Below are 25,592 nucleotides of genomic sequence, written 5' to 3'. Positions count from 1 at the left end.
TGGATGTGCATATTTTTCTCCACTTACTATTCAAAGAGCCCAGGCAGCAAGGTGAGACCCAGGTGGCATTCACATCACTCACGATTCAGTTTCTGTAGCGTTGACTTCTGGAGCCAAGTGGGTACCTCCGTTCCCTTTGTAGTCACCAAAGGCCCTCTGGAGGTGCAATTCATTCAGCCAGCTTTCAAGTGCTTTAAGACAAGATGAACTGCACCCTAAATTCCCCTGGCTATGCAGATTAGATCTCCATCAACTATAAAGGGAGCATAGCGAGACCTCTAGGCTTTTTACCTGTCTGCATTTAGTCATACGGTTCCCACCCTTGGTGACTGAAGCTGGGTCAGATAAGGATTTGCATTACTGAAGGAGAATCTAGGGTAGGTGAGGCCTCCATGGTTGGAAACAGGGGGAAAGATCAACAAAACAGGTTGGGGATTTTATTTGCCACACAGGGATATCTCTCTTTTAACTAGGTTTGTGACAGTGATGCTGCTCAGAGGTCCCTCAACAGTGGATGTCAGCTCCTGGGATGGGGTGGGCACTCAGCCCCAGCTCCTCACTCCATCTTCAGACCACCAGGATCTTGGGCCAGCCTGATGGGTGGTGACTCATTCCTCAGCTCTCAGTGGCACTGAGTTGCATCTTGGCTCTAGCTGGAAACTAGTCCACCTGCCACCACACCGATCTCACTCACCATGCAGCCTCCGGAGAGCCGGGGCCAGCCCAAAGGAGATGCTGTCATTTTTCATGACGACCATGACATTTGCTGGAGAAGCAGCTTCACAAGTGCCCTGGTCTCCTGGCCTGATGTCTCTCTCTGTCAGAGATATATAATGATTGATGCAAAGCAGAACAGTGGATCTTCTCTCCTGGTGCAGAATAGGATGCTCTTGTGTTCAGCTATAGCTTTAGCCATGATCAGCAGTTGGATTACGCTCTCCATTGTTTAGTTTGTTCCATTTCCTGATGATGCTTCATTATCAGTCAACTGTGATAGCTGTAGGGGAGGTCTGGGAGCAAGTTTTTCTTTATACTACACTTCCTAAATATGACTATGCCTCCTAACCTGACATCAGCAGGAGCAGATCTTCTACCTCCATCACTCCCTTTTCCTCGTCCCATGAGCTGGCAGCCACTGAAAAGTGGAGGGCACCCCTCAACTTATCATCCCTGCTTCGGTACCTCTAAACGCCTTTCTCTAAGGTCCTCGCAAAGGACATTGTCTTGAGGAGCAAGCTGTGAGCTCAGTGCAAACCCATTTGTCCCCTGCCCTGACCACCGCTCTCTTATCCCCTTCCCAGTGACCACTTAGCGAGATGATAAGTTGGATCAGCTTGCTCATCCAGCTAACACCAGCCTAGCAGTGCTTGTTCTCAGCTATACCACTGAGCAGAAAAGGTGTTGCTTCTACAGGGCTGCACTTGCTTTGGGACTTCAGGAGGCTGCAGACTGGGCCTATCATGCCGTATAACATGCTGTCTAGGCCAAATGATGAGAGAGGAACAGCACTGCTCTGGAGTCCCCTCCGTCAGTGATCTCCCAAGGTAGGCACAGTTCACACCAGCAGGAAGAGAAAGGTGTCCTGCAGGTGTAGCTTGTACCAGCTTGCTCAAGCAAAATATCAGTGCAAAAGAATGTATCTAGAGGTATAACTTCATATATTTACCTTAGGGCCCTTGTTATTGCAGAAATATTGCCCCATATCATGCCCCTACCAGACATTGCCACACAGCAAATGTCTCTGGTGAGGTCACCCTCAGGAGAGGAGAAGCCGAGAGAGCTTCTCCTTCCCGGGCCCTGCACCACGTAGGCATCCACAGAGGGAACCTCTTGGGTTACCCTGGCTCAGCAACCCCGGAGAAACTGGCTTCCCCCTTGCCGGCAGAAACTGGCAGGGACTTTCTCCTCTCGCGACAGTTTCTGTGGGAAGCAAACATGCTTCTCCTCATGCGCTGCCGTACGACTTCTCCTCGCAAAGCCTCTGCTCCACAGTGAGATCAAAAAGCATCCAGCCCACTGATTGCTCAGTTCATGTCGAAAGGCTCCTCGATTACTTCACCATTAGCTGCACCCATGAAACAAAATCCTAAAGGTTTTAGACAAAGCTGAGGTTTCAGGTGAGAGGGTGAAGGAATGACTCAGTGCCTTCAAACACCAAAGTCTTCTCCTCCATCCTGTTTGTACAGCACCTAGCACAAGGGGTCCAGGTGCACGCCTAGGGCTCTGAAACACCGCCACAATTAAATAATAAGTGTAATAGCAGCTGTACTCCCACCAGCAGGGTTTCGTTTTATTATTTAAATATTCAGTTGTGCTTGGTAGCACCTCTTGGGGATGCAGGATTCTTTCAGCAAGGCAGGAGGTCACCGGGAGCCACTCGTTGCTGTACAGGTATGGCCGGAAGCCAATCAGACATATACAGGCGCCTCCAGGAGAAGGTCTCGGCAGTCACCCTCCTGGCGAATCCCAGCACAGAGCACAAGGCAGCAGCCCTGGGGTCCTGCGGTGTCCCGAGGAACAGAGGAGGGCTGAGCAGGGTTTGCGGCAATTATCGGGAGCTCACAGTTGGGTACCAAACCCAAAGCCAAGGGAGAAGCCCTTGGTAGGACAGGTGTCCACTGCCGCTGGCAGGGCCTTGGAGACCCTTTGCTCGGCTCCACACATCAGTCACCCTCGGCCCCTGGTCTCCGTCCCCAGTTCCCCTGAGGATGGGGCAGTAGGTCTGCGCTGGGGGTGCATCTCACCTGGGCAGCAGGTTGCCCTCAGCTAGGTGCTTCTTCCATGGTGCAGAGCAGCAGTGGGAACCACCTGTATCTATCACAGAAGAAATAGTGCCACCTACTGACACAAATAACCTTATTCCTAGAAAGCGAAGGGCCAGATGCTCATCTCCCTTGCACTGGCAAGGCATCAGGGTCACGCCAGCCTTAATGAAGGCCAGGTTGATGCGGTGCAGGAGGCATCGGTGCCACCGTGCCCCACGCCGTGCACCCCGGGCTGCCACCTGCTGCCAGCCCTGCGCCCCACGGGTGCCCTGTGGATGCCCTGGGGGAAAAAACTATATTTTTTTCCTCCCTGATGCGTGTATATAGGACTAGATGGCTGCTGTCCTGGCAAGGTGGGCTTTAAGAAGATTGTGCTCTAACTCAGTCTTTAGCAATGACTTCCTTTCCCCATAAAGTTTGTTAGTCAGAGCTCGCTGAGTTACACAAAAAATATGCTGACTGAGGTGCCGGGTATTCAGGGAGGACAGCAGATCCAGGGACAGTGGGTCTGCCCCCCATCACCAGGGAAAAACAAAGCTCCCGATTTTCTGATTTTCTGCGCTGACCTACCAACAGCAAAACCATCAAAGAGGGAGGCACGTTCCCGAGGGAGAACCCAGAGCCATCAAGTCAATGAAAGGGTCCCGATGAACTCAACGGACACCGGACCGAGGCCATAAAACATACTTAGAGCCAAGATCTTTTTTTTCCCCTTTGACTTTATCCAAGGCTTCATCCTGCCATCCTGTCTCATTCTACAACATGGAAGTCAAATTTTTCCTGCAGAGACATTTTAACACAATATATAACCCAAAGTACATAGTCAGAAATATTACGGTGTGCATATACATATATATATGCACACACATATATATACACACATATACATACAAATCACTTCTTAAATGAAAGGCTAGCATAGAAGACAATCAGAACAAACACAGTAATAATTGCAATTATGCACCATATTCTGCCTAATATATTTATTTTTAATTGCAGTCATTTTAATAGCTCTAAGGCCCTGAATTAGTCCAATATGTTCTTAACTACGTTCACTTTAAATACAAATGATAATGACTTTTCCAGAGGGTCTGGTGCCCTGGCTGAGCTAGCTGCACACCAGTGCATTCTGTTTAACATGTTTCCTTTTAATAACAGGTTTAATGATGCACTCAGGGCCTAATAACTGCCTTTAGTCACAAAGAGAAAAACCATCTACAAAAGGCTTTCTCTAAAAACGAGGCTACAGGGCCTCTATTTCAAAGCCACACGGGCCACCCTTTTACGCACTTATTTTTTAATTTAGGCTCTGCCTGCACCCAAATCGGACGTCGCTCAGGCGAAAAGGAGGCAGCGCCAGGGGGGCACACGCGTGGGGATGGACCCGTTTTGGGGAGAGATTTCGAGGCAGCAGCTGGCGCTGTAACCCAGCCGGCAGCAGGCCCCAAGGCTCAGGCTCATGGAGCGATGGACACAGCCGCAATCTCAGCAGCTGCATTCGGGGGAGGCGCCGCGCGGGTGCGAGGGCAGCTGGAGGTGTCGCACGCCTGCGACCGAGCCCACCTCCCTGGGGCCACAGGTATTTGGGGCAGGTTTCAAAGGAAGGTGGTTCCCGGCTCCCGCGGAGGCGACCCGGGGCTCTCGCTGACATCACGGCGGGAGAGACGTGCCAGAGCGGAGAGCGTTTGAAAAAAATCACACCCACGATCCCTTTAAAAACAAAAAAGAAAGAAAAAAAACACACAACAACAACAAACCCCCAGCTCCTACCTCCAGCTTTCAGCAGCTCACCGAAAGCTAGGAGTACAACCAAATTAAGAGCGAGGCGGCAGCTGCGCGCTCTGCTTTCATGCCCAGATCAAACCAATTCTGGCCAGACCGCAAGCCGGCAAGCCCCACGGATCTCGAAACCTGCAGCTCCTACGTGCATTCCCTGCCGGAGCGGGACCCCGCAGAGGCCCCCGCAGAGGTGCTCTTTCCTCGACGAAAGGAGCGCTTCGGGAGAGAAGTACGTGCGACTGTGCCTGCGGCAGGGCTTTGCTAGCCCTGGCTGTGTCCGGACCCGTCCGAGCCCGGACCTGTGTCCAGGCCTGCCAAATCTCCCACGCCGGGAGACTCGCAGAGCCGGCGCTCGCCCCGCGCTCCTCCGCGGCCAGCTCTTTCCCGCTCACGTGGTCGCAACGCGCTGCCAAAGCCTCTATCCATCCTCCGGGCGATGCCAACCCCATGTCTTAGACCGTCCCTTTCTGCAGCACGGCTGGTTTGAAGGTCCACCCACGCAGCGGTCGCTCTCCCGCCTGCTGCCCCCAGGTGCTAAACACGTCCCCGTTGCATGGAGCTTCCCACACCTGGAGGGAAATCGCTGCTCTGCACAAGGATGCACATGGGACTTACTGCTGCGCATCCATAATTTTATTCATGGAGCCCGAGCTCTGGCATCGATGCTAGCAGAGCCACGCTTGGTACGGGGCTCCCCCAACGTCCCTGCAGCGTCGAAACGGGCAGCAGAAGCACGGCTGCTGCTGCAGGAGGACACACGGCCGGCCAAGACCTGCTGGCCCCACACATGCTGCCGCCCCCAACCCTGGCTGTCAGCGTCCCCTGGGGGGTCCCTGAGCCCACTCAGCTCAAAGATATCTTTTTCACATCTTTATTCTGCTCTTTTCCAGGGGTGGAGACACACTGCAACATATTCCACTCCTGTTTTCCTTTGCATCCCGAAAACGGTGCCGTCGGGGCGACCGCAGCTCATCGGCGGCGGCGTTTCCTTGTACGGAGGTAGCTGTGCCCCGAGCAAGGCGCTCGTGGTCGCAGCGCTCAGCCCCTTTCCACGCTGAGCCCCGGGCATGCGCGGCAGCCATGTTCTGCCAGCTTTGCACCCAAAACCTTTCAGATGGTCCTTAATATATGTGTGTCAGACGTCGCCGAGCTCAAACTCCGGTTTCGTGGAAAACACTTGCGAGGCTTGAACCGGCTCTAATTTGTATACTTTCTGCCCCTGGGCCCGAGCGAAACAGGAGGGTGGAATCCAACAGCATGTTGTGCATAAAAAGATTATGCCAAAGATAACCTTATTACTAATAATAACCGTGGAATCCGATTCGGTGAATAGGCGCTATTGAACGTTTGAACACAGGCATTCCTCGGTTGGGTTTTTTTCCTGCCTCCAAATACTTCATTTGAGTCTTTAAATACTAATCACAGAATTCATAGCAACGCTTTTTATCTTCAAAGTGCTGCAGAAAAAAAAAAAATTAATTCATTAATCAAAGATAATTAAAGGGCACAAAGTATGCCTTTTCAAGTGCGGGAACCCATCAACAGGAGGCGAAGCGTTCCAGAAGGGCAGCGCGGGGACTTCAGGCCTCTTCCCAAGGCGACGTGATTCTCCCTGAGCGCTGCCTGGGCAGTAGCCCCGCTCATTCCCGGCAGCCACGATCGCCCCGTCTCCCCGACGCGGGCCAGGCGGCCTGTCTGCCGCGCAGGAAATAGGGTTTGAAGCTCACAGCTAGGAGCAAAAGCTGAGATTGCGGATTTAATGAAGCTGGGATGGAGTGGCGAGGGTGGTTCAGTGAAGCAGCAAATGCAAACACATTATCACCTGAGAACTTGCTCCAATTTCACACCAATTAACTAGGAATGAGAGGCGAGGGCTGTGGCTGGCTGCAGAGATGGCTGATAATCCTGCGAACGGGCAGAAATGGCTCCATGCGGACGCGCTTGTGCCAAAACGAGCCTGTTAGATAACGCCGGCCCCGGCAATTTTGTCTTCAGGAGCGAGCATGTCATTACTGGAGCTCGCTTTTATTAGCAAATATTAAAAACATTTGCAGAAATACAGATGCCCGTGAGGGAAGTGCGGGTGGAAAGTAATAAAGCAATAGCTGATTGTTTTAGTTCTCTGCCAATGCGTCATATTAGGGGAGGAGGGACGGGGCAGGGGAAGCATCCTGGTGACGCAGGGCTGAGGGGGGGCCACGGCACTGAGTGACATTTCACCAAAACCCTGTCCCCTTCCCCTCCATCAGCACCCAGGAACCGCCTCACCTTTGTTCCGTTTTAACATTTGACCTGCTTCCCTTTTTTCCTGCCAGATTTGTCTCCAGGTTAAGATTTAGGCCTGGAGAGGGGTAGCAGGTTTAAGGGAAGTGATGTTTAATGGATTTATATGGGGAAAATGCTTAAACTAATCACACCGCCGGTTTAGCAGGCCCCGCGTTGCTGCTTCGTTGTGGCCGAGGTCGGAAAGCCGGGAGGGACGCCTGCGATCGGACCGTCTGCCCCTCTGAGTCACCCCGGCCACGAGACTTCCCGCAATGGGCTCCTGCTGGATCCTAGCTGTTCCTTATATTTAGAAAAAAAAATCTCGTCTTCATTTAAAATGCTCTGATGGTAAAGAGTCTACCACAAATCCAGCTGCAAGACCCTGGTGATTGCACCCTTATTAACATGAGCGCTTTTTGATATCAGACATTGTTGATTTTTCCCGCGCTTTGGCTTTTTGCGCCGGCTGGGCTTCCCGCTGGCCTGACACGTCAGCCTGGAGAAGATCCCCAGGAAAACTGGTTTATTTCCTCAACCGGGCAGGAAACACTGGTGCCTCGACAGCACCCCGGGAAACGGGGCAGTTTGGTGTCACCGGCGGGGGGATCTGCCGGGACGCGGTGGGGAGCGCTCCTCACCCTCTTCAGCACGAAGTGGAGCCCAGCCCTCCAACGCCGTGGCTCGGCGCTCCGCCGTACCCTCTACCAGGGGGCAAAAACGAACGGTGGGCGAGCGGCAACACCTCCAACTGCGGCAAAGCTCCCCTGGGAGCATGAGCTTGTGCAGGTTCCGAGTCCGGGTGGCTGGAGCATGCTTCCGTAGGTGCCTGCAAGCCGCCAGAGCATTTATAGAGGGCCAAGTGAGCTGGAGGAAAGCCACGGAAAGCCAGCGGAGGAATAGAGGCCAGAGCGATGGACAAGCCCGACCTCCCCTTGCCCCATCCCAGCCCCCCGTCTCCGGTGCTTAAAGCTCTGATTGCAAACTTTAGAGAGAAAAAACGTTCCTTTCCACGCTGGTCCAGGATGTAGCACACTTTATTCTCCCTGTCTTGCAACCCCCGGTCCTCAGGTGCGATCTCAGGGATGCGAGGGCAGCGACACGCTACGCAGCCAGGTTGGCGGAGGTGGAAACTAGTCGAGGTGGCAAGTCATTATCACTGGATAGTCTGTCTTAAAGTCTCCTGAAACTTCCAAGACTTCTAAAGAATCAGCTTTGCCTCTTTTTTCCCAAATTAAACATATTTTTAGGGATTTTTGCCTACAAGTGAGTCATTTTTGTTTCAGGATATCTTTTTTCTTTTCTTACTCAAAATGTTTTTTAAAGTTCCTGGTCAAAACTAACTAACTTCCGGCGAAACAAAGCATTTTACTCAAAATAGTCCCATGCAAATCCAACTTCTTTTTAAATTAAGTATTTAATTTCTAAAGGGAAGTTAGCTTTTCCTTTTCCTCCCTGCTACTTCATTTCAAAACTGCGAACAATCAGAAAAAAATATCCACTTTGTAAAGAAAAATTCCAGTTTGACCGCTGCTGGCTTGACAGGCACAATGGATGCTCCAGTGGAGGCAGGTGGAAAGGCCTCCCCAGACCCAGCCCGCGTTTCGCATATCCCATGGGTGCCTTATCTGGCCCCGTTCAGACACACACTGGCCTTGCGTCCACTCTAGCTGCAGCTCCTCTCCCTGGGCTGGAGAGCGGAGGGAAGAGCGAAGACACAAGGACCAGGAAAAGCAGGCAGCAAATTCAGCCTTGTGGTTGTCTGGTTGCAAATTGATGCCCAGCAGGGCCATGAGTGTCTTTGGGCAACACTGGGGACCCTCCGAGCAGCAAAAGGCTGAGAGGCGTCGCATCACTTGAGGCGCCCAAGAGCTACGTTGCGTCAAGGCCAGGATCCCCTTACCAGTAGGCAACATGGCCAACTCCAGATACTTTATGATCTTTATTATCATACTCTGCAGATCTTGGGTTAGAAATCACATAAATATAGTCTTTAATGTTTCTATTAAAAAAAAAAAATCCTTTTTTTTAATAGCTGTGGAACAGAGTCCAGATGTCTCCTCTGCAGCCAAGCTCCTCACCGTCACAGTCTGTGTGGTTGCCCATGTGAGGAACAGGTATGGCAAGAGGTTGCTCACATGGATTTTGGGTGACTGGCAGGTGTTAACTCAAGTCTCTTTGAGCTTCCTTTTCTCCCTCTGGCTGCCTCTGGCAGCAGCTAGGAGAGAGAAATGTTTCTTCTATCATGCCACCACAGCACAACATCAACTAGTGGGTCCTCCAGGGCAGCAATGTCTTCACTTGCAAGCTAGCTGGTGCTCTTGTCGTCTAATAATACAGCCAGATGCCCAATATAAGTGCATATATTTATTTATCAGCAACAGGCTTTTAGATGAATTAAGCCCAGTTGCTTTTGAGGGCAGAGATAACATTGGGTGTAGAGACAGTTCAACATTATGGACATGTGGCAAACTGCATTGAGGGACTTGCCGTCTACCATGGGAGCATCTGTATTTTTATCTGCATTGTTAGAGCACTTTTATGCTAAGTTCATATTTTAAGAGTCCAGGCTCATATTTTAAGATCTTTAGGACTTTGCCTCCGAACCTCTTCTGATCAAGACGTTCATGAGCCAACAGGCTGCTGGGTTCAGTGAATACAAAAGAGTGATATTCAATAGCCTGCGTGGTATGGGAAGAGATCAAACGAAGTGATCTCTTCTGCCTTTAAAGTGTATGAAGCTGCCAAATCTTAAGGGCGTATAAACTTCCTTTGATTGCAGGGCTGGTATCTTGGAAGTTGTACTCCTTTAATTTCCTTTACCTGGTTGCCTTCTCCATGAAGGACACACACGCATGGTGTGGTGAGTTTTCAGTGGAAACTGGTTTTGCCTCATTTTCCACTTCTCTCCTGCTAAAAGGGAAGAAGTCTAGAGCTCCAGAGGCCTGCCTGCCTGCCTCTCTCTATGCAGACAGAAAGGGCTGGGTGTCTGTGTTTAATTACAGCCTGAAAGAGCTGCATTTAAAAGACAACAGCAAGCTATTTAATTAATACTTATCATTAGCACACATAGGAATGCCTAGCAGCAAATTGCAACAACAAAGCAACTCCTTTTTTTTTTCTTTTTTTTTTCCTTGCACATGGTATAAATTAATTTAAAGAAGAGTAAACAAACCATTTGCACCAGGTTCGGGATGACTTTTTATGGAGTGGGAGTACTGGGATGGTACCTATTATCCTAGGACAGCAAAGATCTATAGGAGCAGGCCCTTCAGTCTCCAACTCTCCCAGCCAAGAAGCTTATCTTCATCTATTCATCTATCTGTCTTTCTATCTCAGCATTTACATTAGGCTCATCCCCATGTCTGAGCGCCTACTTGTCTTCATACCTGTCCATAAATTACACAGCGTCCCTAGGGAATTATAAATAATAATTCAACTCCCAAACCTTCAGAACACTATTTTAAGGAACTGGCTTATAATTCACTGCATTGCGGACTCCTCCTTTCCGGCCTCCAGAGGCAATGCCGGAATCAGGAGGACGCGCCGCCATGGTCAACTGAGGGAACGAGGGGTCCCCCCAAGGGTCCTCACAGACTCAGCCCATTTGACCCGGGCTTAGTCGGATGGATCCCAACGTGCTTTGGGACAAGTGTCCCCATCCCAAGTCCCAAATCGGACAAGCCAACCAACGGCCGTGAGATGCCACGGCCTTTCAGTCCTGCTGGCCTGAGTCGCCTTATTGGGTAGGAACCTCTGCTGAGCCCCTGGCGACCCCGTTCCTCTGTCTACCCAGTGCATTTTCCCACACTTGCTCCCACCACACTGGCAAGAAAGAAAGAAGAAAGGACAAGTTAGCAGTCATCCAGCCAGTGTCCCCTGTCTCTCCTTCAGTTGGGCCCAGTATGGGCAAAGGTGGCGAGACCCGGGGTCCCTGTTGGGGATGGCCGTAGGCTCAGGGGCATCGCTACTGCCTGGGGCATGTGGTTCAAATCCGCTGAGGATTAACCTGTGTCTTATCCCCTTGCTGGGGTAAAACATGAGCACTGATGTATGAGCTGAAGAAGTGCTGGCTTAGCTTCACCCTCCAGCTGCGGAGTGAGCACCTATTCCCTCCCACTTTTTTTCTCTCTCTGGACAAAATTATTGGACAAGTCCGGCCTGAGCTTGTGAACGGCTGTGGAAGGCCCAGAAGTGATATTTCGTTAAAGCCAGTAGCACTTCAAGCCATCACAGCCCTCCACATCCTGCTCTGGTGGGCCAAGGAGGCACCCGGCATCGCTGAGCACATGGTCTTTCTGCACGAGTTTTCTCCATGCGTTTTGCATCTCCCCATCAAATCGAAGCCGGGGTGGCTCTGATGGGGGCTGCTGAGGTGGGAGCAAATCCCTCTGGTGACAGGCAGCCCCGTCTGGCTTCAGCAGCCACCCCTGGAGTCAGAGTGAGCCGGGAGATCTGCCAATGCCTGTGCAGAGATGCCAGGAGATGGACCAAAGTCAGGTTAGGACCAAACCTCGAGCAGCGCCATGCCGGGACAGGCTCAAACACGACCGAGGATTGCCCTCTGCCGGAATGAAACCTCTCTGCAACCCTCTAAGACTATGCAGCTTTTCCTGCCCTCCCGTCCCTCCTGTCCACCGGGCCGGCGCCCTTTCGGGCCTCTACCCCCTCGCAGGGTGTCTTAGATGATGACTCAAGAGCTAAATTACAGCTGGGCAGCCAGCCCTGTCGGAGAACCACAGGATTTGGGCAGGCAGCTATTAACAGTGGTGGAGTCCAACCCATATAACACGCGCGCAAGCAGGAGGAGGATCCAACTGAGGAGACCCAGCACGGTTGTGGGGGCTGCTCACCAGCAGCATTAACAGCTGCTTGCTGCATAGCCCCGGGTGCAAAGCCTTTTTTTTTTTTTTTGGGGGGGGGGGTTGTTAGGGTTATTGCTGAGGATGAGGCTGCAGTGTTGCTTAAATAAGTGGTATTTTACCGGCTTGGCGAGCAGGACATCGGCCCTCCAGCCTTGCAGCTGCGGTGAGCGCAGCCCTGTCCCTGCAGTGCCGGGACACGGACACCTCCTTCCCTGGAGGGGTTTCATGAGCAAGGAGGCAGCCTGTGCCGCTCTCCTCCAAGAGCTGCGCAAAAGGCTGCCAGGGTGCTAGGAAGAAAGCTTTTAGTCCAGGCGAAGTTTTCCCCTTCTTCCTGTGCAGTCGGAAAAAAGCCATGCTGCTTCACCCCGCAGAATTTTTACTTTTACCCTGCTAAATGCCACTAACCCTTCAAATTAATGCTCCCGTTACCGGACTTCCTTTGATGTCGAAGGGAATTTTTTTTTTTTGATGGCAAAAGGGGATTTTTTCCCCCCGGTGTAATTACTCCTATTTTTTTCTTTCCTTTTTAGGCACAAGATACTCCTGCCAGCTGCATGACTTGTGGAGGCAGCTCCCCCATGAGGTATTTATATATTTATATGTATATGATGGGAATGTGGTATTGAAAGACCTGCAGTTTCGGTCTTCAGATAAGGGGAATTTCCCATTTCCTGTTCGTTTCAGTGGAAGTTGCCCACGAAACGCCTGCTGCAGGATTTAGCTCGCGGGAGCGAGGTATAAGGCCAGGAAGCAGCTACAGTTACGATGCCCACTGCAGCACTGCTGGTCCCATGGAGCACTTGGCTTCAAGGTGGCTTAATACCAGCTACCTAACAGTGCTTTTCCCCAGCGTGGCCGTTATGGCTATATCACCACTAGTAAACAGTCCTTACAGAAGATAAGCGGTTCTCCAAATGCCCATCCTACTTATTTTTATTGCAAATTTAATCTGTGCTGAGTTTCGATCAGCAGCCTTCCAGCCCAGCCCAAGCAACTGGAGCTGATGTACCATGGAAACACATGTTGCATTGGTGCTAAATAAATGGATTTTTTTTTTAAGTTTTATCAGATGTATTAGTAGGTATTGCACGGAGACACATTTCTCAGTGTAACGTTGCTAGGCTATTAAACGTGAGCTGACCCAAGACTGTTGCATTGCTTGCAAAGATTTGCAAACCAGCTCAGTGAACCCCATTTCTTCCTCGGTGATTCCAGTTTCTCAGCATGATCTTCAACCCAACCTAACACCAGAAGCTGCCAAAAAGCCCCTTCCTGGCGTGCACCATCCCCCAATCCCTACTGCTCTTCCATGCGTCCCCACGCTCAGCCTGCGCTTTTAGGGATGCTTGCAAAAACCTCCCACTGCAGGTCCCTTGCTACCCTCTGCCTTCTCCCCCCCACACACCTTTTTTTTTTTTTTTTGCTATTTAGGCAAAGCCATTTTTGAAAGCAGGTTGCCCACACGCGAACAGGCATTAAGGTGTCCGCTCAGCCCAATTATTTGGACTGCTCTGGCCCCATGTTTTATGATCTACTGAAAACAACGGAGATGCCCGAGTCAGGGCGCTTGCTGGAGAAGGAAGAACAACCGATAGCTCTCACCAGTAAAAGCGCCATGTAAATATGATCTAGTAACTGCAGCTCAGCTCTGCTTTTTACTGGTGTAACTCATATGCGTTATTTCCACCAAGTGGCTGTTCAGAGGAAAGTCATTACAACTCTGTACTCTCATGTGGGAGTACGCTTTTAGGCGGGTTTTCCGAGGAAACAAGACATACAGGATGAGACTCACTGAATAATGTTCAGGAAGCTAATGATCGTGGATCGTTTTAAAGGAGTTGTCCATAACGGCTACCAAAGATAGGACAAACACATTTTCTGAAAGCCTCAACAGGCTTTTATGAAATTATATGAAAGGGATAACATAGTTAGAAAGCTTTTTCGTGACCATTTTGCAAAATATCTATTTAATTCCAAAAAAATTCAAAGTATGTGCTTCGGGATAATTCTCTAGCTCATCGTATGGAGAGCCTGGACTTGTCTCTCAGAGAAACATCTCTCCTTCAAATGGAAAAGGAGCCTTAGGGTGCATTTGCCTTTATAGCACAAATCCAGGCCACGTCCGTGCAACTGACCACGCAGCGGTGTCCTGTGATCCCACCTACATCTTTCTCCGCTGGGCCACATCTTCTATCTGCTCCCGGAGCGTTTCTGCCCAATTCTCCCCGCTCTTCAAGGGGGTTGACCTGGTCTCCAGCGTTGTTAAGGCACTGATTTCAGGAGGGACGTCAGGAACCAGGCCGGCTCTGAGCACAGCATCCCGAAACTTGGCCGCTGAGGCCGGGGCTAAGCAACACCGAGGCGTGCTGTAAAAAAGCAAGGCATCATCGGAGGGAAGCACACCCGGAGCCGGAGGGGCGGCTGTCCCCACCGACACGAGGTGCTCTGCAGAAGCGGGTGCTCACCTGCGGCTCCCACCGTCCAGCTGCGCGTAGTGGTAGTGAGCAGCCACCGCGGAGTGGGGGCACAACAGGTAGCGGTTTTCGTCCCAGCAGCGCCTCATCGCTCGCACGATGTCCTCGTCGGAGGCCGCGCACGAGCCCAGCACCCGCGTGAGCTGGAGAGAGCGGAGCGGGAGTGCAGTGAGATGCTCGCCCAGGACAAACTGCCGGCAGCACGCTACAGCCCGGCCACGTGCGATGCTCAGCAGGGCTTCCAGTGAGGTTTTTGCAGCATGGGCAGACGGCAAGAAAAAAGTTATAAACGGGGCGGCTCAAAGCTGCAGAGCAATCGGGGTGTGGGTTACCCCGTGCCTGAGGAAATAGGGGTGGCCACCGCGGCAAGGGGAGGAAACGGCCGCGTGGAGCAGCCCCAGACGGGGTGCTCGATGCACTGTTAATGTGGCTACTACCTGCCTGGTGTCTGTAAGGAAGGGGTGGTTTCATATCCTACCTAAATAATCGTAGGGTTTTTTTTGAATTAGTTTTTTAAGAAGAAAGTGTTTTCTTAAGTTTTTTTTTTTAACGTCTGATATAAAACCTCTCCTCCAGCCTTTCTTCTAACACTCACGTTTTAGGTTGGAAACTCCTCAACGTGAGCCGCTGCAAGCTGAATTTTTTATTTTGGAAACAAGTCAGAAACAATTGGCAGCAGTAAATCTCCTTATACACATGTGTGCGTGCACGCGCGTGTGCGCGTGTGTAAAGGAACTTACCTTTCTGTGCAAATCATCTGGGAGCTTGAGGCTTTTGGACACACTGAATTGTTCCATCAGAGTTTTGATGAGGCTGCTGTCGCCGTCAGAAACCAGCCAGAGGATCCTCTCCATGTTGTAAGGCTCCTAGGAAGAATAACAGGGCAACATATGAGCAGCAGAACCACGAATTTCTGCTCGGTGGGGAGCACCTGGGTGGATTCTCTGATGTTTAATTAGGGTTGAGCTCCTGTTGCAGCTTTTGCTCAGTGGAGCCCGTGGTGGGATTTGTGCTTCATGCCTGGACACCTATTTCCTCAAGCCTTGTAGGCACCTGAGGTCTCTCAGACTTCTGACCTCTCCGAGCGACCATCAGCTTGAAAAACTATGGACAAATAGGCAGTGTGACTACATCTGTATAATTACTTTGAGGAAAGCAGGCTAATAACACGACGTGCTTGTGAAATGGAAATATCCAACTGTTTATCCAGTGCTGCAGATGCAGTTGTGAGTCGTTGTGCTCCTTTGTGGCTTAGTAAGTCGCTCAGCTCCCTTCAGGGTTAACTGATAATCTTTATGAACATATAAGGCACATATAGGATCTGACTGGTCTGTTTTGCTATGTAGCAATCAGTGTTGTGACACTGCAGCAAAACTCAACATAAGACTGTATAGGAGTGAAGATGATTTTATTTTAAGGCAAAACCAGTTTCACACCTCACAGCCTCATTCCCACATACTCACAAACACCAAGAAACATGTGTCCCGACGGGCTGACCAGGACAGCTTGTAGGGACAGACAGGGCAAGGGACACCAGCTATCAAGGCCTCATCACACCTCCTCAGTTGTTCCTACATTGCAACCATGTGCTGGTTTTGGATGTGCTCTTTACTCCTTTTAGGAGCTGATAGTGACAGTGACCTTTTGTCTCTCTGTCCTGTCCAACCTCAGTGAGTCATTAGGACTTACTCAGCCTTTCATGTCCTTATCTGGGTATCTCACCGCTCCAGCTCTGCTCTTCATCTTCCCACTGTCACCTCCTAAGGACTCCAGCCTATAATCTTCATTCTAGTCTGAGTGTAGTCAGCCCTTTGCTTTAGATTGTCCCTTGTTTTAGGCTGTCAACCTGACCTTGGTATTCTGAGAAGCTACCTGCCAGCGTGCCTGGATGCTGGTGACTTGCTACTGTAGGTGCCTCCAGCACCTGCCCTGAAGCCCTTTTCCTGCAGTTCCCGTGCTGCTCCCACACCCAGACCTTCCCAGTCACACTCCATTTGTACCAGCCTTGAGGCTTCCCCTACAGAACGCTACATCTGCACCAGTGAATCAAACAGGACCAGGATACTGATATGAGCACTGGCCTTGCCATTTATTCACTAGCCAGCTCTCTGGTCTGCTTTTGTTCCCACACCAGCTAGGACTGTCCAGGAGATTGCCTGGGCCCAGTTTGGAGGATAGTCCATGCTAGGGACTGTTCCTGAGGAAAGTTTAGGCATGTGAGCATGAGCTGTATGGTGCTCCTTGAGCTCAGGGCCAGAGAACAGTCCCTGGTTGGCTTCATTTGCTGCAAAGACACAGCGTGTCCTATTGCACTTCTCCTAGAATTTCTCCTTAAAAGGTTCATTCACACTAGAAAGACTTTGTAGTTCACCTTTAGCACTAGTGACTAGGCAGGAGGCTTTCTCTGCTTTAATTTAGTGTGCAAAAGAGGCAACAGAAATTGTAGTCTCCACATTTGAAGATTTTCAAAACTTAACTGGAACAAGTCCTGAGCAAGCTGGTCTAACCTCATAGCTGACCCTGCTTTGAGCAGGAAGTTGGACTAGAGACCTCCTGAGGTCCACTCCAGGATGAACTGCTGATCTACTGAAGAGTTTGTATGGGCACTTCATATTTGGGCTGAACTATGATGGGCCACATAGCCATGGGGAAAACACAAAGAGGGATATGCCTATGCAGCTCCTTGGGGATCTTTGGATGTCACCTTACCCAGCTGCCTGCACTCTCTATCTCAACCTGGCACAGCTGAAGGACCTCAGAAGTCTGGTGCCGCTGAAGAGACACAAAACAGGAGAGGAACCCAGCCATCCCTTGAGGTCTGCAAGGAGCCCTAGAAATTCATGCGTCTGGAGGAAATTCAGGCTGCAGACCACAGTGCCCTGGTAATAGGGGCATAACGATCTTCTAAGGTCCTCCTATTGAGTCTGAACAGCATTTGGAAAATCCAAACAGTTTAAGGCCTTAGTGATATGACACCAAGTATTTTCACACCTCAGTCATTTTTCTGGAAGCAGATCTAATGCCCATGGATCACCGGGTAGATATGAAACAGAAGGGTTGACTTCTAGGCATTTGCTGTCGGTCCCTCCATGACTTTCCATTTCTAAGGCCTTTGCCTGCCTGCTGGGACATGTTTTGCTCTGGGCAAACTGCAGATGGCCGTAGATGAGGCATTTCTTTGGTAATACCTTTCTCCTGGTACCTTTTCTTGGTGGAGACTTTCACAAGCACAGGCAGAGCCGCTGAGACGTAACAGGACTTATACCTTTCTAAGTGCCGCAGAAGCCTTGAAAAAAGTCCATCTCTTTCTAAGCTGACACGTAACAAAACCCCAGAAACCCAGCATTAGCACTGACGGTTACAAAGTCAAGCCCTGAAAAGCTATGAAGAAGCTTTGAAGAAGGTGCTTGATCTATCTCAGTTCAGCAGGCTGCAGCATAAATGCTGAATATGAGTCACACCTCTGAATTCATTGCTGAGAAACAGTCCCAATGGCAGAATTATGCCCTCATAAACCAGGTAGAACACAATGCAAGAAAAAGAAATATAAAAATATATAATATTCAATCTCTTCCCATTTTGACCAATTCATTAAATACCTGAATATCCATGGCTGATGCTAACGTAGCCTTCACATCCCCCGACAGGGAGAAATCTCCAAGTTGAACAGTCCGATGAATGATGTCATTACTGTTAACCACGGCAACAACGTGGATTGGAAGACCCATTTTCTGGGCGATACAGCCAGCTAGAAAACAAGCAAAAAATTACAAGCCTGCTCGAGGAAGAAACATTCAAAGGATTAGTAAAGAAGACACTGCACAAATTGATTGAGCATCTATTTCAGGAGCAGCCAGAAATGACATTCTCTACTACAACTCTTACAACCTATCTTTAGTACTTCAGTAGAGCTCCAGATTAAAAAATCCTGGGCCGCAGTGCTCCTCCTGCCAAGCCAGCCCACTGAACCCTGGCCCTTTGAGCATCTCCACATTTGAAGATGGATGGCAGCAGACTAAGAGGTCAGGCACCTGCATTCAGGCAAGAGAGGTGAAGCCTTTGGGCTCCTGCAGCTTAGTAATGCTGCCTCAGATGGGTGGCCTGGAAATACAGTGAATGCACCTGAGCGAATAAAATCATTTACGGCTTTCATAATACAGTTATATACCTATTTCGAGATGGAGGCAATCAAAGATTCACATTTAAATGGCTGGAGCTATGCAATCAGGAGCGAACAGTTCTCCTGACAGTGCACTGCCGTGCAAACCAGGGTAGTACTGGGCAGGACTCCACAGCTCTGTTAAGGTCTCACTTAAGAAATCAGAGCCTCAATCTTTTCTCTCTCTTGAGGGTGAAACGCACTCTGCCCACTTTTCATGTGCCCGCCCTTAGGAGTCCTACCATCATCATCAAAGGATAATTTCAGATTTTCTGCGTCTTGCAAATCATCACTGACACTTAAATGAGTAATAACCATAAATGAGTAATAAAATATAAGTGGTTCTGAAGAACTCCTAATGGAGAGTGAGTGTTTTAATATTGATAAGCAGCAATGACTATCTTTTGCAAAGTGCATTTAGTCCATAGATAACAATGCACCCTATCTTTTCCCCATCTGATCTTAATTTTTCCCTTCACCTGTGATATTTCCTCCTCCTCCTGTTGGCACAACAATTTCCACCACAGGCAGGGGGATGGTGTCCAGGGATGGTGCGCACTGAAAGTAAGCAAAGAAGTGGTGAGCAATCTGCACCATAATCCTCGACCAGTTGACTGAATTCAAGCTCATCAGGTTGTGTTTTATGGCAAAATCAGCATCAGCAAATAATTCCTTGATCGGCTCATCGATTTCATCGCTGTTTCCATCAGCTGTCAAAAGAAGAAAGGACAGATTAGATGCACCAACATCAGCAAATTAGGCACAGAGTGTTTCTGTTCAGAAATGGGTCTAGACACAGGGCCAAGGATTAACTGCACAGAGGGGCATCCCGAATTGCAGACTTGGCGCCAGGACTGTGCAAGCTACAGTTGAGGAGCACAGCATGGATGCTTGGGTGGTTTCTGCTTTCGGCATATTTTCCATTCCTACCACCTGTAGATATTTTAGGTTCAAAAAATTCAAATCGAGGCCAGAATAACCTCTGCCAGGGCACCTTTTACCAGGCATCCAGTCAACTGTAACATTAATGATCCAGCCACAAAAGGAGTAGCTTGTGCCACTACGTCCATGAGACCTTTAGGCCATGCTTTCGACACAGCGGGGCCCTAAAGCACACAGCAATGCCAACCAGCAAAGACGTGGACGTTTTCTTCAATGACAGTGGTCATCTGAAGCTCCTGTATCTGGGTGCAGAGCCCGTGGGGCAGCAGAACGAAGATGTCCATGTTCTTCTGCCCTCTCACACTCTCGATTGCTGAGCTCCCTGTGTCCCCTGACGTCCCTGTTTCAAAGTGAGGGAGAACAAATAAAAATGAATGTCGCTCTGTCAACCCGCATCACCACCCTCTCTAAAGAAAGAAAAGGTGCAGAGATGCTCCCTGGGATGTTTTCGGCTAGAGCAGCACCCATGGCATTCAGCCCAGGGGTGTCTCACCAGCCACCCAGGACATGATGCCACCATCACACCACCCTGGCTTCTGCAAGTTGGTGGCTCTCCTGGTGAAGCAGAGACACCCCTGTGCTTAACAGCAACTGTGGGTCCCCAAGGCTGCTCCATCCAGAGAGGCTCGGTGATGTGCCAGCACCAGGCTGGCAGCAAACGGACCTTGCAGTGTCCTTAAACCATGCTCAGCCCAGAGAGACCCCAGAAGTTTTACCTGCACCAAGAAGGATACTCACCCACTAGGATAGTGACGTGCTTCTGGTTTTTCTCCAAGAAATACTGTAAAAATTGCCCCGTGCAGGACAAGGACAGGTCCTTAAAAGCATAAGTAGCCCCATGCCAGAGCTCCAACACATTCAGCCCGTCTTTCAGCCTGGACAGATGGACCACGTCCTTGTGTCTGAACCGGCTGAAGGCTCTGTCGATCAGGTCTAGAGGAAGAGAGGGTAGAGAGATGGTTAGAATAGGTCAAGGAGGACACTTCTGACTGCAGTTTTCATCGTCCGTATTCCTCCTGGGAGCCACACTGCAAAACCCAAGGCTCTGCTGCTAGAGAGGTGACGAGCAGATATCCAACATGTCATTCTTAGTTATTTAGGAGTCTGATCCTGGCATAAATCAGCCTTTGTCTGCAATACCTCTTCACTGAGTAACCCCAGGACAATCAGGGCAACTATGTCAAAATAGAAAAATAAAAGAAATTTTACCCTAACGCACTGATGAGCGTGGAGGTTATAGCTGCCCTCTGGTGGAAAGAATAGCTGCTAAATGTTAAAAACATTAAAAATCGGACCACGGAAGGAGCATCAAGCAGCAAAAAGCCCTATGCAGAGGGCAGCTCTTTCTCTGCAGGTGACCCCCAGCCCTGTTGCCGCGCCAGCACGTGGGCACAGCTCACCGTGTGCCTGCCGTCGCTGTGCACAGCCCTGGGGCACTTCTGTGCTGGACAGCCCAAACGGGACAAAATATTTTTCCGTGCATGATGTCCTATGCCGCAAATGCCCCTTTTCGTGCACTTTTGTGCAGGCAAACGCCCAGAAAGAGCAGAGAAACCCACGGGTGCTGCAGCCGCTGCTGGCCAGCCATGCCAAACACCTCGAGGGGTGCAGTTTTATTCCAGCAGTAAGCGGGGATGCAGCGTCAGCAGTCACTGTTGCTTTCCCAGAATCATTATTGCAAACCGCAGAATCGCTATTGCAGTCCCCAGAATCACTGTTTGCAGCCAGGTGGGGAGCAGCACATTTCCAAGAAGGTAACCAAGCCCCAGCAAGCCGACAGCGGGGGAAAAGGGTAGAGAAAGGAGAGGGACAATTGCACGCTGGGCCGCAGGGTGCAGCAAGGATGAGGAGGGTGCAGGCAGGGAGAACAGCAGCAGGTTCAACGCCCCGGCCCCCTGGCCCGTGTCTCTGCAAACGGCCCCGCGGCGAGGTTTACCATCCAGCACGCTCCTGGGGATGAGCTCGGCAGTGACGAAGAGGGAGCACAGCTCCTTCACCAGCTGCGGGTAGGAGAAGGCGCTCCAGCGTCGCAGCGTGGGCACGTCGAGCCGGGGCACGGCGCTGGGCATGAAGAGGCCCCCGTCGGGAGCAAAGCCAGAAAAGAGGGCTCCTTCGAAGTCCGTGGCGTCCAGGCCTCCTCGCGTGCTCACGTACTCCATGGGTGCCACATCCCCCATTTTGTGCACTTTCTGGCATTTGTGTGCGCTGCCTTCCTGGAGGGCGCAGGGGACAGAAAAAAAAGAAAAAGGGGAAAAAGTAGAATTTAAAAAAAAAAAACCCATTGAGTTAAAAATGGCTGAAAGAATAAAACTGGCATAATTTTAAATAGAACGAAACATTTCTTCCACGAAGTTTATATCCTGCTAACTCCTGCACACTGCTGCCTCTTTGCTGCTCAGTGTTTCCATGCAGCCCCAGCTGCTGGAGCCTCGTGAACTCCTCACAATTTCAGTTTTCAGGTACAATTTTTTCCCAGCCATCACAATCATGGAATAAAGCTAAAAGCTTCACCTCTAATGCCTCCGAGGCTATTCAGAAGCTATCAAAAATAATCTATTTCAAATGCCGTTTCCCAAAGCCTGACACCTCCTTTGCCTGAGCCGTGCTGCTCCCAGCAGCGTTTTCCGGACTGATGAATACAATCACGCCTGGGAAGCAGCGAGCAAAAAAATGAGCATCCACTCGTGAGCGTTTCTCACAAGCAACGGGAGGTGATTTCTGTGCGTCAGCTCTGTGTCCAGCTCGGGTAAAATCACGGTAAACAGGAGCTGGCTGGAGAGACTGCAAATATCCCCAGCACCAAAAAGACACTGGAGAAATTTGCAGACTGATGCTGCTAAACAGCCCAGATGCGACGTCTGGCGCCTGAAACAGCTGGAAGCCTGAAAAGCTCGTTCCTCCCCTGCCCGCGGCCCTCTTCACCGCCTGCCCGCGCTCAGCCCCGGCTGGAAGCAGAGCCCGGCGCTATCCCGCGCGGCCGCTCTCCCGTCCTCCGCCCGTGCAGGCTGCTCCGCTCGTCCCGAGCCAGCCGGTTTGCTTTTTAGCCGCGGGGAAGGATGGAGCAGGTCACTGGACCAGACCGGTACCCGCGGCCGGAAGCCCCCGGCTGGCTAAGCGCCGCGCAGAAGGGACGCGGCCGGTGGCAGCCGTCCCGCGCTCGGCTGGCCGCTCGCCAGCCAGCCAGCCTCGGCCCTTGTGCTCGCGGAAACCTTTCCCCGTTGCAACCGGCCGAGGGAAATGAGAGTCCCCCAGCAGGATCGCTCTGCTCCGCTCCCCACCGCCCGCGGTCGCAGCGAGGGAAAAACCCACGCAGACTTTAGGAAACGTCTTTTCACAGCGAGGGTGGTCAGAGGCTGGGACAGGGGCCGGGAGAGCTTCTCAACTCTGGTCTAACCTTGGAGGTGCTCAAAACTGGACTGTACCAGCCCTGAGCAACCTGATCTAACTCTCAGGTTGCATTTAACTTTGGGATTGGACTTGCTTAAAGCAGGGTTTGGTCCAGAGACCTCCAGAGGTCCCTCCCAAGAGAAATTAGTCTATAGCTGAGTTATGTAAAGCCACCTACAAGGCAGGGCTGTGATAACATCCCCATCCCACAGATGGGGAAACTGAGGCACGGGACGAGCAGGAGACTTGCACAGGGCTGAGCAAAAGCCAGTGGCAAGCTTCCCTTTGCTGGGAAGGGCTGGACAGCTCTTCCTTATTTCTTAATTTCCTTGCCTCCCTTCCTAGAGTCAGTGCTTTCTGAAGGGCAAGGTGAGCGCAGGACTCGTGCTCCTGCGCCGCGGAGTCACTTCTTGTGCCTCCAGGATGCTTGGCGAGAGGCCAGAGGGGTGCTTGTGGGTTTGTGGGTGCCAGCGCGTGGCCGGGGAGCAAGCCAGAGGATGCAGCCGTGCACAGCGCTGCAGAAACGTGCTTGGTAAAACGCGCGTAAAGCCATCCAAGAGGCATGCTCTCAGGGAGGGCACGTCCTCGGCGGTTGCGCGGACGCGGGTACCGGCTGGTACAATCCTGCTTTCCGATCAGAGCCTGGCCGAGAGGGCTCAGCACACCCGCGCCGCCCGTGCCGACCTGGGGCACTTTATAGCTGTAGCGCGTGCGGGGACTTCGACCCCTGACGATGAGGTGCAGAGGGGCAAAGGATTGCTGATAATACGGCCCATCAAGGCGAAAACATCACCTCTGCAGTACGGGATGCGGGACCTGCCAAAGTGCTACGGTTCGGGCCAGGCGCACGTCGTCCCCCAGCCGCGCTGCTGGCAGGGCTGCGCCGCTGCGGGTCACCCCGGGCTCGAGCAAAAGGATTTTCCCTGAATGCCAGTGTGGAAAGGGCTTTCCTAGACTTGAAGGCCAAAAAGGACTTTATTGCAGTGGGAGATGGATGCCTAAATTTCAGAAGCTGAGCAGAGCTGGCCCGTTCACAGTAAGAGCAAATCAGCTGCAGGAGCAGGTGGCCAGGTAGGACCTGGCTTTTCGGGGACAGCTTGCCCTCACGTGGGCTCAAACCCATGGCGAAACCTCCCCCGGGTCAGCCCCAGCACGTCCCAGGGGCACCTGAGTCAATGCAAGCCCCCAGGGCCACCTAAGGTGCCCGTTTCAGGGACCTCAGCCACTCACCTCAGCTGGTCCCCGCATCCCCAGCAAATCCTGCAGGACCGAGGGCGAAACGGCGTCCACAGGAGCTGTTCTCAGCTCCGCGTGTTTTCTGTTCCCTGGGTATTTGTGGAAGGTAAACGATCCTTTAATACACACTCGGGTTAGTGATTAATCCTGTGTTTGCCAGATACCAAAATAGCAGGCGGTGTTACTGGAGCGCACCTGCACGCGCCACCGGGTCCCCACTGGCCCCGCCGCCTGCGGGCTGCTCTGCCCTTCACTGCCACCGGCATTTCCTTGCTGTACATCTGATTTCTGGCACGAAAAAAGACACCGTCAAAGACAGTCAACAAGACTATCAAAGCCACTCTGGCTCCCAGTCCAGGATGCAGAGTTAAACTATGAAAAGAGAGTGGTACAGAATCATTTCAGTGAGTTGCAAGTTCAAATTCAGGCTCTCGCATAGACTTTAGCCCAGGCTGCTAATCCAAGTTCAAATGCAAGCGTCCAGCCGAAAAGCGTGCGTTCATGTTCGGGTTAAACCAACCGCAAACAGTGCTGGTTTAAGAAGCAAAACAGCATGAAGTTCAAGATACCCTCTGTCCTTTTGCTGCCCTTTGCACCCCTTCCTTGTATCAGCACTACTGATAGTGTGTGCCTTCATCTTGTGAGATAACTTCACTGATCTACCTTTTATGTTTTGTTGTTTTTATGGAAGAGGAGCACTTGGAGGCAAACTGATGATCACTTCAGCATTATATCCCTCTGGCGTGCATCCAGGAGCACTGCAAAAAATGGTTTGCACCGGGATAACCTGCTCCTCCAAGCTCATGGACAGAAATAGGGCTGTTGACACCGCTTTATCGGTGCCCTGTGCCTATCTGCAGTGATAGCACTTGCTAATGAGATCATCTGCTAAGGCTACGATGGGTGTCAGCATTCGCAACCACCCCTTTTGAGTGAATTGGTCAAGCGAGTACCGCTTATGTGGAGGTCATATGTGAGCGTGGTATGTAAGGGAAGCACCTGGGATGTGCACCAGTATGATAATGCCATTTACTGGGAGGGGTTTTCCCGTGCTCAGCCCTGCAAGGTTGATGCATTCTTTTTTATGCCATCATGTCTTTAATTCATTTTTTTGAATTTAAAAGGAATGGAGGGGAACAAGGAAGAGAGCGCCTGTGCCACTAGGTGCCAGCTGCAAAACCGCTGTGGCTTATCCACCTCAGCAGCAGGTCACGAGCTGGAAAATTTAACAGCTTTTAATTAACATGATCTTGCCTAGTGCCTCCCTATTCCTGCTTGGATTTGCAATTCCACCTTGGCGCCTCTTTATTCCTTAGCAGCTGCACTTTGAAGTTGCGCATCAGAAATCAGTTGTATTTATAGAGCTGGATTTGGGTCCCTGTCCTGTACCTCTTGCAAAGCGTTCCCAGGGCCTGGAGGACCACAGGCTTGCCACACCACTCTGCAAAGCCCCAAATTAATCCCTGTATCACTAGATGGCGGCAATGCCCCGCATCAGTGAGGAGGTGGTGAAGGGTGAGCTGCCACCTCCGGGGAGCCCTGGTTCCCGACCATCAGCCCAGTGTTGCTGGGCCCGGGAGGAAATAAGGGATCGATCTGTAGCTGTAGCATTAGACTGCAACACCTCCTACCCCTGTGATTGTGCAGAGGTGTCTCCAGTCAGGCTGGAGCTCCCTGGAGGAAGTTGGATGGCCTCAGACAAGGCAAACGCTGGTTGAGGTGA

General features: G+C 51.2%; 1 protein-coding gene across 5 annotated transcripts; it reads right to left on the bottom strand.

The window, feature by feature from the left end:
• Nucleotides 1-12,587: 12,587 nt before the first annotated feature.
• THNSL2 (threonine synthase like 2) lies at nucleotides 12,588-24,418 on the bottom strand. 5 transcript variants are annotated; one of them, XM_009686079.2, is made up of 9 exons: nucleotides 23,864-24,418; nucleotides 21,183-21,459; nucleotides 19,985-20,179; nucleotides 19,434-19,586; nucleotides 18,784-19,014; nucleotides 17,745-17,893; nucleotides 14,886-15,011; nucleotides 14,137-14,288; nucleotides 12,588-14,037 (listed from the first exon to the last, which is right to left on the bottom strand). In XM_009686079.2, the coding sequence occupies exons 1-9, from the start codon at nucleotides 23,879-23,881 to the stop codon at nucleotides 13,833-13,835; spliced, it is 1,506 nt and encodes a 501-aa protein (XP_009684374.2). In that variant the 5' UTR covers nucleotides 23,882-24,418; the 3' UTR covers nucleotides 12,588-13,832. The 5 variants fall into 5 exon arrangements, with proteins under 5 accessions (XP_009684374.2, XP_068799833.1, XP_068799834.1 ...); XM_068943732.1 differs by lacking the exon at nucleotides 23,864-24,418 and adding an exon at nucleotides 22,333-22,486; XM_068943733.1 differs by lacking the exon at nucleotides 23,864-24,418 and adding an exon at nucleotides 21,758-22,443.
• Between the last annotated feature and the right edge of the window lie 1,174 nt (nucleotides 24,419-25,592).

Source organism: Struthio camelus, chromosome 4 (genome assembly GCF_040807025.1).
Source record: "Struthio camelus isolate bStrCam1 chromosome 4, bStrCam1.hap1, whole genome shotgun sequence".
NCBI lineage: Eukaryota > Metazoa > Chordata > Aves > Struthioniformes > Struthionidae > Struthio > Struthio camelus.
Note: the sequence above shows the minus strand (reverse complement) of the source record. Positions and strands in the feature narration are given on the sequence as shown.